The following is an 18,106-nucleotide window of genomic DNA, read 5'->3' on the forward strand; positions in this document are numbered from 1 at the left end:
ACAGAAACGAAGCACTGAAGGCTCAAAGCAAATCGAGATGACTGCCCAAAACTGGGCATTGGAAGTGTTTTTGGTTTTTTTAGGGGCGTTGCGTTGCCTGGTTACAGCCTCCATCTTGACTTTGTTTGACCTCCTGTCCCCGAGGTCAAAGGACGCATCTCGGTCTCGACTTCACGAAGCCCCGAATCTGTCGCTCCTGTCAAATCCTACTTGACGTTTTCATGTCAGAAAAAGTTGGGGCGGGCTTCGAAATTTTTTTTAGCAAAGAGATTCTCTGCCTGGCGGCTGGGTCGGCGTGGCCATGGTGGGCGTGGCCTAGTTGGCCTCCTGCACCACGTTGTTGCCTTCCCCGGGCTCCGGAGGCTCTCTGGAAGCCGGAAACGGGCCCATTTCTGGCCTTCCTGAACTTCTGTGAGGCCTCCTTTTTGCCCTCCCTGAGCCTCCACGCAACCCCTGCGCTTCCCTGCATCCAAAACGGGCCATGTGGGGACTCCGGGGAGGGGAGGGGAGGGGGTGGGCGGGCCAACCAGGAGTGGGATTTGGGGGTTCTCCAAACTGCACAGAATCTTAGCTGGGGCCTCTCCCGAACCCCCAGCCTGCCACCCCTTGTCTTTATTGTTTCACAACGATAGACACAACCTTGGTAGGCTGAGGACTCTACTGGCTGCATCCTCAATGTGTAATCTGGGAGCTCTTGAGAAGGAGCTGTCTTCGCCCTCTGTCTCACACACCTTCTATCTAGGCCAGGGCTCGGCAACCTTAAACACTCAAAGAGCCAATTTGGACCCGTTTTCCCACGGACAAGAAAACACCGGGAACCACCAAACCTGGGTGGGCATGGCCAACTCAACGTCACTCCCACCCGGCCACATGACACACACATCCAGCCACGTTTCATGACCCAACTAGGTAACGCCATCAGTGCTAGAAGGGAGGGTGGTTTGTGGAAGGGGAGTGGGGAGGAGGAGGAGGAGGAGGAGGACTGTGGGGTCCTTGGTGCTCTCTGAACTTGGTGGTTTTCTTGCAGTCATTTCATGACCCAAATAGGTAACACCATCAGTGCTAGAAGGGAATGGGTTTTGCTGGGAGAGGAGGAGAAGAAGGAGAAGGAAGAAGTAGAAGAAAGGCAGAGGAGGAGGTGAAGGAGGGAGAAGAAGAAGAGGAGGAGGAGGAGGAAAAGGAGGAAGACTGTGGGGTCCTTGGTGCTCTCTGAACTTGGTGGTTTTCTTGCAGACGTTTCATGACCCAACTAGGTAACCTCATCAGTGCTAGAAAGGATCTTGGCTTGAGATCAGCCAAAGCCAGCAAACTTTATCACTAGCTTGCAATGTCATGCTAAGAATCAGCCAAAATTCATTCCAGCCAGGACTATATCACGTCTTGAATCGCTCCCGGAAAAATTAATAATATGAGAGAGATGACCGAAGGATGCTTCTTGGATTGAAGAAAGCTAGGAGTTGCAGGGCTTCAGAGAAAGAGATAATCCCCGTTTCTCTTCTCTTCTCTTCTCTTCTCTTCTCTTCTCTTCTCTTCTCTTCTCTTCTCTTCTCTTCCCTTCCCTTCCCTTCCCTTCCCTTCCCTTCCCTTCCCTTCCCTTCCCTCTTCTCTTCTTGGTTCTATTCTATAGTTCTAGGTTGCTTTCCTCCTTGGTTAGTTTCCATCCTTTGTTTCTTGTCCTGCCTTCAGGTGCTCTGGAGAATGGGCCGACCAACCCCCTCTTCTTTGTGGCAGCCCCTCAAATATTGGAATAATGAAGATAGGAGACAAAACCAGTTGCAAGTCATTGTGCACAGCACTGCATTGTGTAGCTGACATAAAACAGGCCCTGTCTCTATTTGTGTACACGTCTATGCAGGTGCGTGGGTGTGGGAGTGAGACAGAAAAAGAGAGAGGGGGGGGAGAGATTTTCAATATTTATGAGGTTTTCCTGCGGTTGCCCTTCCAAAGATTTTTTTTTCTCCCAGCACGGAATCCGAATGATGAAAGCTACATTGCGAAAAGAAACCTCTTCTCTTTGCCAATTCCAAAATGACTTGCATTTCTAAGCATTATTTTTTGGTTTTATGTTCTTCCAATTCACAGGGGCTTTGGAGAATTAATTTAAAAATGGAAAAGATTAAAAAAAAACAGAATTGAAAATGTAACCAGGGTGGATATGGTGTGGGGAATTCTGGGTGTTGAAGTCCATTCACCATAGAGTTGCCATGGTTGAGAATGGCTGCTTTATGCATGATTAACCACTTAGGAGAGGAAGACAGACATGCAGGAGGAAGATAATGACGGTGGAAAAATGCTTCTCTAATATGATTAACAAGAACCCATTTTCCCCGAAAGACCAACAGGAAAAAGAAAGAGCATCACAGCTCTGTAGCATTCTGTTTTCCTTGCTGACCATTTTAAATTTCCCACAAATCTTTTTCTCCCTTAAACTGTGTCCATTCTGACTCCTGGGTACCCAAAAGACTAGTAAAAAACTCTTTGAACCTCTGACTTTATTGTGGCATGTGAGTCCTTGGTACCCTCTGAATTTGGTTGCTCTTACAGACATTTCATTACCAGAGTGGGTAACATCATCAGTGCTAGTAAGGGAGTGGGTTTGCAGAGAGGAGGGGGAGGAGGAGGAGGAGGGAAGGAGGAGGAAGAGGAAGACTGTGGGGTCTTTGATGCTCTCTAAGTTTGGTGGTTTTCTTGCAGATGTTTCATTGCCAAACTGGGTAGCAATATCAGTGCTAATAAGGAGTGGAGTTTGCAGGGAGGAGGGGGAGGAGAGGAAGAGGAGGAGGGGAGGAGGAGGAGGAGGAGGAGGAGAGAAGGGGGAGGAGGAGGAGGAGGGGCTGTGGGGTCCTTGGTGTTCTCTGGGCTTGGTGGTTTTCTTACAGACATTTCATTACCAGTCTAGGTAACATCATCAGTTCATTGTGGCAACAAGGGATTGTTTGCTGTTACTCCGTTCTGAGAACCAGTGAAAGAGCCGGCACACTTTTTATACCATAAACACTGCAGTGCCTCTGAGCACGTGCAAACAGTTTTTTTTCTCCGCTTCCCAACCAGCTTTCAAATGTTTAGCTTGGACAAATGCAAGTTAAGGCTGCCATTAACCATCTTCAAAAGAGGGAATGGAGAGGAACGTGGCAGGGGAAGGATACTGCAAAATCCCCATTCCCTCCCCACCCTACTAACCTGCTTTCCAGCTCTGTTCTCCTGTGCAGGGCAACCAAGGAAGACCCAGCCGATCAGCTGTGGGCGTGGCTTGATGGGCATGATGTTCTGTGGGTGTGGTTTGGTGTCTTGGTGGGCGTGGCAGGGGAAGGATACTGCAAAATCCCCATTCCCTCACCACTAACCTGCTTTCCAGCTCCATTCTCCTGGGCAGGGCAACCCAAGGAGACCCAGCCAATCAGCTGTGGATGTGGCTTGGTGGGCGTGGCGTGTGGTTTGGTGGGTGTGGTTTGGTGGGCGTGGCAGGGGAAGGATACTGCAAAATCCTCATTCCCTCCACCCCACTAACCTGCTTTCCAGCTCCGTTCTCCTGGGCAGGGCAACCAAAGGAGACCCAGCCGATCATCTGGGACTCGATGGGAGGCACAGAAAAGATGGGGCTGGCGGGGCCAGTCAGAGGCGGGATTGGCCGGTTCTCCGAACTACTCCAAATTTCCGCTACTGGTTCTCCAGAACTAGTCCGAACAGGCTGAATACCATCTCTGGGGATAAGTGTGTGTATTTTTTGGATGCTACTCTGAGTAGGGGTACATTTTGTTTGGTTGCAGGAAGTCCAAATCCTTCTATAACAGGACAACTGCGTCTGAATTAATAAAAGTTTGGGGAAAACTCCTTCGTCAGATGGGATGTGTGTGTGCGTGTGTGTCCATCTGCATCGCATTCCCCCCCTCCATTCCTCATTCGTTTTCCTGGGCAATAACCCTCCCATGTAGTTTGGGTGGGGGCTCGGGTGTGCGTGTGTGTGTGGAAACCGCCCCCACGCTATCCAGGCAGGTTCCACAAGAGATATGGACCTCCAACTCCGGGTCCCAACCCCCACGTCTCTTCCTTACTGCTAAGGGAGTCCCACCTCAAGCCAGACTAGATCGGGGTGAACCCTGGGCGGGTTTGCGGCAGCTTTCCCAACTTCGGGAGGGTTTTTTTTTTTTTGGTGGTGGTAGGGAAAGCCTTGTTCTACCTCTGCACTGCGCCTCTAGTTTGGGGGAGCTGGCTGGGTGGAGGGGAGCCCCCCTGAGCCCTGGAGCTTCCGAGGAGAGGTTGCACATACGGAAGCTGTCTGGTTCGCCCCCGCCGGGTGGAAAGGCGAGCCTCCTCCTCCTCCTCCTCTTCCTCCTCCTCCTCCTCCTCTTCCTCCTCCTCCTCCTCCTCCTCTTCCTCCTCCTCCTCCTCCTCGGAGGGGCGGCTCCGGGCTGCATATAAGCGGCCCCGGCTGGCCGGCTGCCGCAGTGTCCTCTCCGACGACGAGATGCTAAGCTACGGCGCGGAGGTGCTGTTCGGCGGCGGCGGCCCGGCTGTTTTCCGCAAGGATGCCGGCGGCGGTTTGCGCTCAGCCGGGCCGGCGGGGCTCTCGCGTTCCGGGATGGGCTCCTTGTCCTCCAGCGGCTTCCACTCGCAGGGTTGGTCTCGCTGCTCGGCCTCGGCCTCCCGGCGCCAGCTGGGTTCGTCCACCGAGAGCCTGGAGTCTTTGGGCCCGCTGAACGGCGAGTTGCGCGGAGGGCGCAACGAGAAGGAGGTGCTGCAGGCGCTCAACGACCGCTTCGCCGGCTACATCGACAAGGTGCGCGCCTTGGAGATGCAGAACCGGCAGCTGGAAGGCGAGGCGGCGGCCCTGCGCCAGCAACAAGCCGGCCGCTCCGCGCTGGGCGAGCTGTACGAGCGCGAGATCCGCGAGATGCGCGGCGCGCTGGTGCGGGCGAGCAACGAGAAGGGGCAGCTGCGGCTGGAGCAGGAGCGGCTGGAGGAAGATGTGGCGGCGCTGCGCCAGCGGCTGGACGACGAGGCCCGGCTGCGCGAAGAGAACGAGGCGGCCGCCCGCGCCCTCCTTAAATTCACCGAGCAGGCCCAGATGACCAAAGGCGAGCTGGAGAGGAAGCTGGCCGCCCTCCGCGAGGAGAGTCTCTTCGTGCGCCGCAGCCACGGCGACGAGGTGGGCGAGCTGCTGCGCCAGATCCAAGGCGGCGGGCCCGCCTCCGTCTTCGAGATGCGCGAGTTGCCCGCCGTCCAGTCGGACGTCACCTCGGCGCTCAAGGAGATCCGCGCCCAGCTGGAGGGCCACGCCTTCAAGAGCACGCTGCAGTCGGAGGAGTTTTTCCGAGGTGAGTTGGAGCAGGGGGGGGGGTCTCCAACCTTGGCAACTTCAAGACTTGTGGACTTCAACTCCCAGAATTCCTCAGCTGAGGAATTCTGGGAGTTGAAGTCCACAAGTCTTGAAGTTGTCAAGGTTGGAGAGCCCTGAGTTAAGGGACCCGAGAGGAAGGCGGGTGGCTCTTGCAGCGACCTCCCGACTCCAGGCGATTGGGACAAGGTGGGCGGGGCCAAATGCTTCCGAGACCCCTGAAGCGCCGGAATAGATAGATGCTCCAACACTAGTGGTTTTGAAGAAGAGATTGGGCAACCATTTGTCTAAAATGATATAGCAATCGCTCTTAAGACTTATAGACCGCTTCCCCGTGTTTTCCAGCCCTCTCTAAGCGGTTTACAGAGTCAGCCTCTTGCCCCCCCAACAGTCTGGGTCTCCTCATTTTACTGTAGGATGGAAGGCTGAGTCAACCTTGAGCCGGTTTTCTCTCTCGATAGATAGATAGATAGATAGATAGATAGATAGATAGATAGATAGATAGATAGATAGATAGATAGATAGATAGATAGATAGATAGATAGATAGATAGATAGATAGATAGATAGATAGATAGATAGATAGATAGATAGATAGATTTCAATACATCACAGCATCATCGAACAAGGAGAGATTTAACCTGGAAACAAGGAGAAACTTTCTGACAGTGAGAACAATCAACCAATGGAACAGAAGTTGTGGGAGCTTCATCCCTGGAGGCTTTCAAGAAGAGACTGGACTGCCATCTGTCAGAAATGGTGTAGGGTCTCCTGCTTGGGCAGGGGGTTGGACTAGATGACCTACAAGGTCCCTTCCAACTCTGATTATCTGTTATCTGTATTAGCTTATATAGATAGTAGCCCAGAGACCCGAGGCAGAAAGCTAGGTTGTTTTTTTTTGAGGGGGTCCCCTCTGCAGTTAAGATTTGGGGGAGGCAACAGAACAGTTGCGCGAACGAGCAGGGAAATTGCCCCAGCCTTTTTCGGTGAATGGGTGATTACAGGGGGGCGGGGGAGGTAAGGGTTGCGTCATTCAGGACCCCATCCTTCTTCCTTGCCCTCCCGGTGACTTTGAGAGGGAGGGGCGAGCGAGGGGACTATGAAACGAGTTCGAGTCGAGGTAACTGTAAGCGGACGCAAGAAAGACGCTTTCACCCGCCGAAGGGCAAACCCAGCGAACACCTTAAACGTCCGGAAATGATCCGATGACTCATAAAATCGATCAAACTGCCAATCCCGCGGGCCCAAAGTTGGCTGCCCGAAAGTCGCTGTGCAAATCTGAACTTCCCTCCCCCCTTTTTCCTCCTCTTTCCCCATCCAGAAGTCTTAATACCAAGACGAGGGGTAGCAATTGTACCCTTAACGGAGTGACCTTGCGGGAAAGTGTTAGACTGGGAGTGGGGAGGAACTGGGCTCTGAAAACGGGGGTCCAATTCTTCCAAGTCACAGTTCAGACGACCCCCAAATGAAGGTTTTGTAATGAGGGAGGGGAAAAAGTTTCATATGAAACCCTCCCGCTTCCTCCCGTCAAAACAGTTTCTCTCCCCCGCCTCCTCGTTTAAATCCATTTTTTTACTTGGATGTGTGTATGTGTGTGTGTGTAAATCCCCGGCCTTGTACATTTTAGCGAGGGATGGAGGCCATTCATTCACCCCAAACTTGGAGGGGGGGGGGAGACACGGCTCATCATCTCAGACTCCGGGGCCGAGAAAGGGAAAGGCGGATGGGTGTGGGGGGGGGGGGGAGACATCGGGTTGGGTTGGGGTAGTTTTGAAGAAGGACTGAACCAGGAGAGATTCAACCTGGAAATAAGGAGAAACTTTCTGACAATCAACCCATGGGACAGAAGTTGCCCTCGGAAGTTGTAGGAGCGCCATCACTTGAGACCTTCAAGAAGAGATTGGACTGCCATCTGTCAGAAATGGTGTAGGGTCTCCAGCTTGGGCTGGGAGGGGTTGGACTAGATGACCTACAAGGTCCCTTCGAACTCTGATTATCTGTTGTCACCCTGCGCCCTGGAGTGACCCAGCGGGCCAAAATCGGCAGGGGAATTTCCTTTGGAAAGAGAGACAAAAACCCAACTTCCCTTGGCTATTGGGGGGGTGTTCGTGTCTCCCCACTGCGGAAGAGGGAGCGTCGCGCGCCTCCCCGCCCTCCCCTCCCCCGGGCTGCGGGGAGGGGAGCAAGAAAGGAAAAAACGCGACTTTCCCGCAGTAGTCAGTTTGGAAGAGCAGAAAGGGGGGAGGGAAAAAAAGCAGCGAGAAGGGGGGAGCCAGAGAAAAATGAAACTAAAGAAAAAATTGCAATCTGCAACCTTATGGGGGGGGAAATAAGGGTTTTGCTGGGTTTTGGGGGCTGGGAGGAGGGAAGGTGGGTTGGTCCCCTTGCTGGGGCCTTCTCGGCCTTGGTGCAGGAGGAGGAAGGAGCGGAGGGGGGTCACTTTCCCAGCAAGCGGGGGTTTGCCTCAGGCGGCGGGTTGGGTGGGTGCCGCAGTCTAGGCTGGCACTGGGCGGCAATTGGAGGGCAGAGTCCTTCCTGCAGTTTTTTCGTGGTGTGTGTGGGTGTGTGGGTGTGTATGTGCAAGGAGGGCTCAGACTGGCGCAGCGTGACTAAGCCTCCTTTGCCACCCCTCCCTCCCCACCTTTGCAGACACTTCTCCCCCCCCCCCTCCTCCTCCTCTCCCCCGCCTGGCAAACGCGCCTCTTTTCCATTCCTGTCTTCGGCCAGGCGCCAGCTAGGGAGGGGGCGGGGAGATTTAAAGCGGAAAGAATTGGGAGGGAGGGGGCGGGGAAAGAATGTGTGTGTGTGGAGGGTTGGGGGGAGGACCCTGGGGAGTTTGATGCGGCTACTGGCAGAAAAAGCCGGCTCTTTCCCGGCTATCAATGAGGCTAAGTGCCGTTTTGGGAATCACCCCCCAAACCGCTGGAGGACGAATGGGAGCGTTGCAGCCCTTTTGGAGTGTGTGTGTGTGGGGGTCCGGCCAGACTGGGGACGCCCCCCCCCGCCCAACCCCTCTACCTCCCGGGCTGTCTCTCGACCCGCGTTGCAACGTTTCCCCTCTTCGCTTAATCTGGGGCCACCGCTCGAAGGACGAAATGTGGAACCGACCAGCTTAAGATCCTACCCAACCACCATCGCTTATTGCCCTGTTAGCTCCCACGGCCCCCTCCTGCCCCCCGCCCCACCGAGCCTTGGGGGTGCTTATCTGCCTTCCAGATGTTCTCTTGTCTCGTCTCTCCCTCCCCCCGATGGGGAGGCGCGCCTGGGAGAGAGAAACCCCCCACACCCCATATGCGCTCAAGGCGAGGGCGCTGTCCAAGGTGCTGACCTCCTGCTTTTAATGACGGGCGTTTCCAAACGGAGAACTCCAAGATCCATCGGGTCGCAGGGATCGGAGACCGAAACTCTGACTGGGTTGGGGAGTTCTCGGTGGTCTCTTGCTTGCAGATGTTTCATTACTAGGTAACATCTTCAAGATGTCTGCAAACAAATCCCCCAAGCTCAGAGACAGCACCAAGGAGCCCACAGTCATTGTAGTCCTCCTCCTCCTCCTCTTCCTCCATCTCAACCTCACTCTCTTCTAGTACTGATGATATTACCTAGTAGGGTAATGAAACATCTGGAAGAAAACCACCAAGTTCAGAGAACATCAAGGACCTCCCCAATCTCCTCCTCCTCCTCCTCCTCCTCCTTCATCTCACTCTCTTCTAGTACTGATGATATTACCTAGTAGGGTAATGAAACATCTGGAAGAAAACCACCAAGTTCAGAGAACATCAAGGACCTCCCCAGCCCCTTTCCTCTCCTCCTCTTCCTCTTCCTCCTCCTCCTCCCACTCCACAACCTTCTAGCACTAATGGTGTTATCTAGTTTGATAGTGAAACATCTATAAGAAAAGCCGCCAAGCTCAGAGCACCCAGGACTCAACCCTGAGGTACATATGCCATCTTCTATTCAATATGGGATGTGTCTGGTTTCAGTCCTGTCATTAAACTACATTAAACAACATTAAACTGCTACCCTTTAACCCCATTTGATTGCCCAAGGCAACATTAGTTGAGTTCATGCATCGGGCAGACTATAAAAATATAGGCTTGCATTTATCCTGGCTGAATTGACATAAAGCCCCCCCCCCCAAGCCAAAATTAAAAAAAAATAGAGTATGACCTATAAGTATACTGTAGGACCCCAATAAGTCCTTTTCTTCAGTGCTGTTGTATCTTTGGCCACTAAATGAACTGTTGTTATGTCGAGGACTTATACCTATATAAAAATATTCCCATTTTATTTTCCTGTAGTCAGTATAGAAATAATTTGGCCTACTTTTCCTCCAGAGTTTTTTTCTTGTAATCTTCCATCTAATTTCTGTTTCCAAAAAAAAACAAAAAAAAAACACAAATCCAGCCAACCTTGTCTAGATGTCTCCATCGGCTGCTATAAATACAACGCCAGCATCTGGAATGATCTTCAATCTCTTTTATGCAAACTGCTTTTTTAGCACCGCCTATCATCTGGGTTTTTGCAAACTCACTTAAGACAGACAGGAAGATGAAGAGGGGGCTGGATTTGAACAAGCAACATTCTTGTTGCAGTTTGTGGTTGAAGTATCTTCTGCCGACCTGGTTGCTTTAATAGCATCTTTCAGCCATGTAGAAATAGGAAATAAAATTTAATGTAATACTCGAGAGCTGAGTTCCTGCAGTGACTTTTCAAATAAGTCTGCAGTGGAATTGCATTTGCATAACACACGGTGTTCAAACAACCGTGGTTGAGTGTGATGCCGGCTTTGCACCATACGGCATGTAAAAAATTGGTGCCAAACCCCTACAAACAACCAGCCCATTTCAGGCTAGTCTAGCATGCTAGGAGAACCTTGCTACATCATGGCTTCCTTCTAGACTGAAATTCTTCTTTGTAAAAGCTCTGCACTTGCTGAGTCAGATTGCAACACGGTTTCTCACAGGCAGAATCCAGCTTGGGGGAATCCGCCTCCACGCTTCCATTTTTCTCATTAAGCCCCGCAAAATAACGCAACATTTAAACCATCTTTTTTTTCCCCCTCCCTGTGTCGTCATAAGAATATCTTTTAGATTGCTCAGCAGGCTCTGCTGTGCTCCTGAAAATTGCTCGGTTGCTAGACACCGTCATATTGAATCCACTTGAAGTCTAAGGCAGGAGACTCCAACCCTGGCAACTTTAAGACTGGTGGACTTCAATGCCCAAAATTTCCCCCAGCCATCAAGTTCTGGGGGTTGCATATCCACAAGTCTTAAAGTTGCCAAGAAAATCTGAGGATTTTTTTTTCTCCTTTGGAAATGAAGCAATCAAGGGAGATCCGTTGCTTCTGCCTTCTTCTTTTTATTTTTTTAATCCACTCCTGATCTTCCCACCTCTCTGTCTGCTAATTTTAGCAGTGAGAAATTCTTCAAGGTTAATTTGTTTTTGTTTTTAAAAAAGTGCATTAGTGATCTGTAGTAAAGATACTCCTTGACGTATGACCATAACGGAGCCCAAAATCTATGTTGCTAAGCCAAACATTTGTTAAGGGAGTTCTGCTCCATTTTATGATCTTTCTTGCCACCATTGTTACGTGAATTGGTGAAGTTAAGTCCCACGGTTGTGAAGTGAATATGGCTTCCCCATGGGCTTGGCTTGTCAGGAGGTCACAAAAAGGGATCACATTACCCCCAGGGACACTGCAATCATCATAAATAGGAACCAGTGGCCAAGCGCCTGAGTTTTGATCAATTTTGAATGACTTTCAAGAAGTCGTTCTTAAAGAAGCCCAGGTTTTCCCACAACATTTTGTGAACGGGTGATTCTTTGGCCTTCAGAAATTGTAAGTGCTCCAATACTGGAGCTTTTAAACAAGAGATTGGACAACCATTGGTCTGAAACGGGGTAAGGTTTCCTGCCTGGGCAGGGGGTTGGACTAGAAGACCTCCAAGGTCCCTTCCAACTCTGTCATTTGGTTATCCTATGTCGCCCAACCATTGTTCCACATTGTAAAGTGGAACTTCAATACCCACACTATAAAAAAGATGATGAGACTCTAGAAAGAGTGCAGAGAAGGGCAACCAGGAGGATGAGGGGACTGGAGGCTAAAACATATGAAGAACGGTTGTGGGAAATGGACCTGGCCAATCTAGGGAAGAGAAGGACCAGGGGAGACAGGAGAGCAGTCTTCCAATATCTCAGGGGTTGCCACAAAGAAGAGGGAGTCAAGCTATTCTCCAAAGCACCTGAAGGCAAGAAAAGAAGCAATGGGTGGAAACTGAACAAGGAGAGATTCAACCTGGAAATAAGGAGAAACTTTCTGACAGGGAGAACAATCAACCCATAGAACAGAAGTTGCCTTCAGAAGTTGTGGGAGTTTCATCCCTGCAGGCTTTCAAGAAGAGGTTGGACTGCCATCTGTCAGAAATGGTGTAAGTTCTCCCACTTGGGCGGGGGATGGTGGGTTGGACTAGATGACCTACAAGGTCTCTTCCAACTCTGTTAATCTGTAACTGTAACTGATGTCAACTCACATGCCCCATAAGCTCAATGGCTCTTCTCTCTTCCCTGATTCCATTCTGCAGTGAGGCTGGACAAGCTCTCCGAAAGTGCCAGGGTCAACACCGATGCCATCCGCAACGCCCAAGAGGAGCTGTCGGAATATCGCAGGCAGCTGCAGTCCAAAACGACGGAGCTGGAAACTCTCCGTGGGATGAAGGAATCCTTGGAAAGGCAGAGGCTGGACATTGAAGATCGCCACCATTTGGATGTCCAGTCTTATCAGGTAACGCACGGCAAAGATTGATGGACCAAAGGTGCTTTTTTTTTCTTTCCTAAGAGGCAACTGGACTTTCTGGTTTTATCTTGAAGATGTTTCACTTCTCAACCAAGAAGCTTCTTCAGCTCCAACTGGATGGTGGGCAAGGGAAGGATTTATACTCCTTGCAGACAGCTGGTCATTTGCATCCCTTTTATAGAGTTGTTGAGGCCACGTGGAGGTTTGTTTGTGTCTTCGGGGTCAAAGAAGCCATTTATGTCCAAATTGAACATCCCTCCCTCAACATCATTTCTCTCCAGTCTCCAATACAGGCCTTTGAGCAGTTCCAAGAAGGCATTTACACCACTCAGGTGACCCTGGAGGACACAGACAAACCTCCAAGTGGCCTCAATGGCTCTTTAAAAGAAATCCAAGTGACCAGCTGTCTGCAAGAAACATAAATCCTTCCATTCCCCACCATCCGTTCCCAGCTGAAGAAGCGTCTTGGATGAGAAGCACCTTTCCTGACAATGTAACTTTTTTCCACGGTGCCAATTCAAAACTCAGCTTTTTTGTTTAACAACAATTACTTTCAAGTAATTAGTAGGAAGAGCAAAGGTCTACCTCTTAATTTGGTTTGTTTCCATTCGGTCCATTTCTACAGATTAAGTTGCTCCGTTTCCACCGTATTCATTTGGTCCATTTCCATTTGTTTCCAAAACACTTTAAAAAAAAAAATGCCGTTGTGACTTGGAATTGTCACTCAACAAACTTTGTGTCAACTCATAAAACATGCCTATGCCTGTTTTAGTAGTTGCCATAAAAAAAGGGGGTGAAGAAGGAAATCTGGAAGAGCAGTGCAGCAGTTTGAAAGCAAAAGTACATTCCAACTCTTCTCTTTAAAAGATTGTAACTAAAATACCAGAGCTTTTGCCTGGGAATATATTTAATTGGAGAACGTGATTGATGACACCCAGCCTGTGAAGGTGCTCAATTGGAGAATCTGATTTATGACACCACCCAGGGGAGAAGGGAGGAAATAGGGTCACAGGGGACTGTCAATGACGTAGGCCAGAGTTGGCTTCATACAGGGCAGTGCCAGCATGTCGCCTCTAATGAATCCTTTGAAGTTTTTTGAAGTTTGGCTCGAGAATCATGATTTAATTAGGGCGATTGCTGGAATCCTGACACTTCGGTTAAGTTGAGGCCTGCCTGTGTACTGTGGGCTCGCCTTCCTTTTTAGTGCGCAAGTTGTTCAGGGCAAATCTGTGTCTTTTCCCCAGGATACGATCGGACAGCTGGACAATGAGCTCAGGAATACCAAGTGGGAAATGGCTGCCCAGCTTAGAGAATACCAAGACCTGCTGAATGTCAAAATGGCTCTAGATATCGAGATAGCTGCCTACAGGTACGTGATCCTGGAAAGATTCCAAATTAGGAAAGCATAAGAAACCTCAGTTTGGGTCCTTGTAATATTTCTTCACGCCCTGCTTTTAAAAGTTGACTCTTGTATGTTTAGCCCAGGGGTCCCCAACCACCGGTCAAAAAGGTTGGGGATCACTGGTTTAGCCCATGACCGCACAGGAAGGGAAATCTTTATCTTTAGGTGGCTAATGAGATGGCTATTTTAGAGCCACAGGGGAAGCTTAGTTAAAAGGCAAATCCAAGCTAGAATGAAGGAGAAATTGCCTATCGGTGAGAAAAATTAAACCAGCGGAACGACGGCTTGCCTCCCAGCAATTGAGTTGTCTCAACAATTCCCATTGTTGGGAAGTTTTTAAAATATAGACTGGACGGCCATTTGTCTGGAATGGTATCAGGTCTCCTGCTTGAGCAGGGGGTTGGACTAGATGATCTCCAAGGTCCCCTTCCAAACCTTGTTCTTCTGGGATTCTGTAAGGGTCTCCTGTTTGAGCAGGGGGTTGGACTAAATGACCTCCAAGCTCCCTTCCAGCCCTGTGATATCAGCAGGAGATCCTATACCATACCAGACAGGTGGCTGTCCAGTCTCTTCTTAACAACCTCCAGGGATGAAGCCCCCACAACTTCTAGTGGCAAGTTGTTCCACTGGTTAATTGTCCTCGCTGTTAGGAAGTTTCTCCTTATTTCCAGGTTGAATCTCTCCTTGTTCAGTTTCCATTCATTATTCCTTGTCTGGCCTTCAGGTGCCTTGGAAAATAATTTGACCCCCTTCCTCTCTGTGGCAGCCCCTCAAATATTGGAAGATGCTATCCTGCCTCCCCTGGTCCTTCTCTCCACTAGACTAGCCAGGCCCAGTTCCTGCAACGGTTCGTTGTATGTTTTAGCCTCCAGTCCCCTCATCATCCTGGTTGCTCTTCTCTGCACTTTTTCCAGAGTCTCAACCTCTTTTTTATAATGTGGGGACCAAAACTAATCCTTCGCGTAATTTTGATTTCGATGCCTGGAGCGACGGTGTTTGATTTTTTGTTTTCCCACCCTCTCTTTTCTTTTGGAAACAGGAAGCTGCTGGAAGGAGAGGAATGCCACTTTGGCAGCGGGATGGGGATTTTCCCATTCCCCGAAATTGCCCCCAAGGCCCCGAGCATTCCCTCTCACATCAAGGTCAAAAGCGAGGAGAAAATTAAAGTGGCGGAGAAATCGGAGAAGGAGACGGTGATCGTCGAAGAGCAGACGGAGGAAGTGCAAGTGACCGAAGAAGTGACGGAGGAGGAGGAGGAGGAGGAAGTGGGTGAGAAAGAAGAGGAAGCAGAAAAGGAGGAGGAAGCGGAAGAGGAAAAAGAAGGGGAAGAGGAAAGCCAGGAAGAAAAGGAAGAAGGAGAAGAAAGCAAAGAAGCTGCAACAGAGAAAGAGTCTCCATCTGCAGAGGAGACCCCGTTGCCTAAAAAGAAGCCCACCTTGAAGGAAGAGGAGGCCAAATCTCCTGAGGTAAGGTCTCCCACCAAAGATGAAGCCAAAGAGGAAGCCAAGTCACCAGCCAAAGTCACGTCTCCAACGAAGGAAGACAGTAAACCTCCGGCCAAAGTGATGTCACCAACCAAGGAATTGTTGAAAGTCCCAGGTGCAAAACCAGTGGAGGAGGCAGCCAAGTCCCCTGTCAAAGAAGAAAGCAAATCTCCAGCAAAACCTGGATCTCCAGAAAGCCGGACTCCAGAAAAGCTGAAATCTCCAACGAAGGAGGCAGAGAAACCTCCGGCGGTGAAAACCCCAGAGAAAGTGGCTTCCCCAACGAAAGAGGATCTCAAAACACCGGAAAAACCAAGATCTCCAATAAAAGAGGCAGAGAAACCTCCAGCGGTGAAGATCCCAGAGAAGGTGGCTTCCCCGGTGAAAGAGGACCTCAAATCTCCGGCAAAGGAGGCAGAGAAACCTCCAGCGGTGAAGATCCCAGAGAAAGTGGCTTCCCCAACAAAAGAAGACCTCAAACCTCCAGAAAAACTGAAGCTTCCCCCAAAAGAGGAAGCTAAATCCCCCGAGAAGGCCAAGACGCCCGTCAAGGAGAAAGCTAAATCTCCAGAAAAAGAGGGGGGACCCCAAAAGGAACCAGCGAAGCCGGTGACAAAGGAGGAGAAGGCGCCAGGGAAGGAAGCGGAAGCGCCAACCAAGCCCGTGGCAGAGAAGAAACCGAGCAAGAAAGAAGAGGAGGCCAAGCCAGAGACCCCAACCAAGGATGCTCCCAGGCCAGAAGCCAAGGAGAAGGAGAAGACCGAAGACCAAGGGGACAAGAAACAAAGCCCCAAGGCCAAGTCGCCCACCCTGGAAAAGGCACCGGCTGCTCCCAAGGCTGAGGACAGCAAAGGGAAGGAAAAAGAGGCCACCAAGCCGGCCTCCAAACCAGAAGCAGGGAAAGAGGTGGAGAAAGGAACCAAGGGGGCCGTGCCAAAATCTCCAACCGAGGAAGCCAAAGCGAAGACCCCAAGCCCACCGGCCAAGAAGGAAGCCGAGAAAGCCAAGGCCGAAGAGAAGAAGGAAGAACCAAAGAAGGAGAAAGCGGAGCCCAAGAAAGAGGAGGAGAAAGAGAAACCCAAAGCAGCGGAGAAACCCAAAGACGACGCCAAGAAGACGTTGAGCCCCAAAGAGACCCCCACACCGGAAGGCCCCAAAGAGACCCCCAAGATGGAAAAAGCAGAGAAGTCGTCCGGGGTGGACCCCAAAGAAAGTAAACCCGCCGAAAAAGAAGAGAAGACCAAGAAATGATCCGATGCCGGAGAAGCTTGAGGGGGAAATCCAAGGACTTGGAAGACCACCGATCTCAGGCTGGTCTTTCCTCAAAGGCTAAATTTGGAGTGAGCCACCCCTCCCCCCACCCACAAGAGGGACCTGGAATGCATGTTTGCAACCCGTCGTTTCCGAGAGGAAGAAACCAACCCAGCTGAGCCACGATCCGGTCCGAGATACACTTGGTGGGAAAACAAACACACGAACAAACCAACCCCAAAGCTGGTTCCAATTATGTTATTGACAGCTTCCGTAGCGAATGTGATATATGCAGAATGCCATTTAAGCACTTGAATTTATTCAAAGGGGGGAGGGAGGGAGAAAGGGAGGGAAGGGGGCAAAAAAAAAATCCAGGGCAGTATTTGACTGCCCTTCTCAAAATAAGTGCAATTTATTTCCCAAACACGGGCAAAAGGAAATCATAACACGCAATAAATCTCGAATGTCGAACGCAGCAAGAGATGGAATTCTGCCTCCACACAGAGGACCGAGAGAAGGAAATCTCCAAAAATGATGCTTTAAAGATGCCTTTTTTTTTTTTTGGCTTGATGTGTGTTGCTTGGGGAAGGTGTGTGTGTGTGTGTGAATGTAGAAGGCAGGCCTTAATCCAGCTCTCAGTAGGAAGAGCCTTTTCAGGGGGTGTTAGTAGAAAAGCAGGGGGTCACCGTTGGTGGGAGTTGGGGAGGGGGATTGTCCCCTCCATTCAGCCCCATTGCTGTCTCAAGGGTGGGGGGCGGCTTCCCATGTGCTAGCTTTGCCCCAGAGTAGAGAGAATTTGAGGCAGAGGGTCGTTTAAAGCAGGGGTCTCCAACCTTGGCAACATTAAGCTTGTGGGGGACTTCAACTCCCAGAATTCCCCAGCCAGCTTTGCTGGTTTGTATGCTGGTTGTAAGCTGTAAACTGTAAACTGGCTGGGGAATTCTGGGAATTGAAGTCCCCCAAGCTTAAAGTTGTCAAGGTTGGAGACCCCTGCTTTAAACCCCCTCACCCAAATTCTCCGGGTCTTTTGCGGCAGGGTAGTAATTCCCCCCACCCAAATCCTCATTGTGTGTGTGTGTGTGTGTGAGGGGGAACTGTTGGTAGTTTTGTAGCGCTGGCACCTCCGACACGAGCGGTCCTGTTTGCGGGTGCATAATCACAGACACACCCTCACGCAAAAATGCATTACACCATGTCAAACGTTCACCTCCTGGTTGCTTCTGTGCAATAAACCGCCAATTAAAAAGAAAAAAAAAACATGCTTACAATACATTGACTTCCCGTCTCTGGTTTTTTGTGGTTGGGGAGTAGGCAAAGAATGGTGATGGAGCTGAGCAGGAATAACGTACATTCCACCATGGAGTTACGAGGTTTCACACCGAAGTGTTCCCCCAAGAGTTGAAGGAGCCAATTATTTTCAGCAGAAAAATCCCGGCGGAGTCCGAGTCTTTAGGAATTAGCCGTTGGCGCAGCTGCAGACCCAACCAGAGTTCAAAACAAAGCCAGCGTCAGGATTCCAGCAATCGCCCTAACTAAATCATGATCCTCGAGCCAAACTTCAAAAAACTTCGAAGGATTTATTAGAGGGGACATGCTGGCACTGTCCTGTATGAAGCCAACTCTGGCCTACATAATTTAGTCCCCTGTGACCCTGTTTAGTCCCTCCCCCCCGGGTGTGTCATAAATCAGATTCTCCGATTGAGCACTATTCGCGGGCTGGGTAATCAATCACATATCTCCAATTATGGGCTGGGTGTCATCAATCACGTTCTCCAATTAAATGTATTCCCAGGCAAAAAGCTCCGGTAGTTTAGTTACAAACTTTTAAAGAGAAGAGTTGGA

General features: G+C 50.4%; 1 protein-coding gene across 1 annotated transcript; it reads left to right on the forward strand.

Annotated features, from left to right (window-relative positions):
* Window positions 1–4,401: 4,401 nt before the first annotated feature.
* NEFH (neurofilament heavy chain) lies at window positions 4,402–17,080 on the forward strand. The gene is made up of 4 exons (XM_026689117.2): window positions 4,402–5,315; window positions 11,916–12,115; window positions 13,372–13,496; window positions 14,569–17,080. Exons 1-4 carry the CDS (start codon window positions 4,466–4,468, stop codon window positions 16,262–16,264), a joined length of 2,871 nt encoding a protein of 956 aa, XP_026544902.2. The 5' UTR covers window positions 4,402–4,465; the 3' UTR covers window positions 16,265–17,080.
* The last annotated feature ends 1,026 nt before the right edge of the window (window positions 17,081–18,106 follow it).

Source organism: Notechis scutatus, chromosome 13 (assembly GCF_049901735.1).
Source record: "Notechis scutatus isolate UNSWTSFEM ecotype Mainland chromosome 13, rNotScu1.2, whole genome shotgun sequence".
NCBI lineage: Eukaryota > Metazoa > Chordata > Lepidosauria > Squamata > Elapidae > Notechis > Notechis scutatus.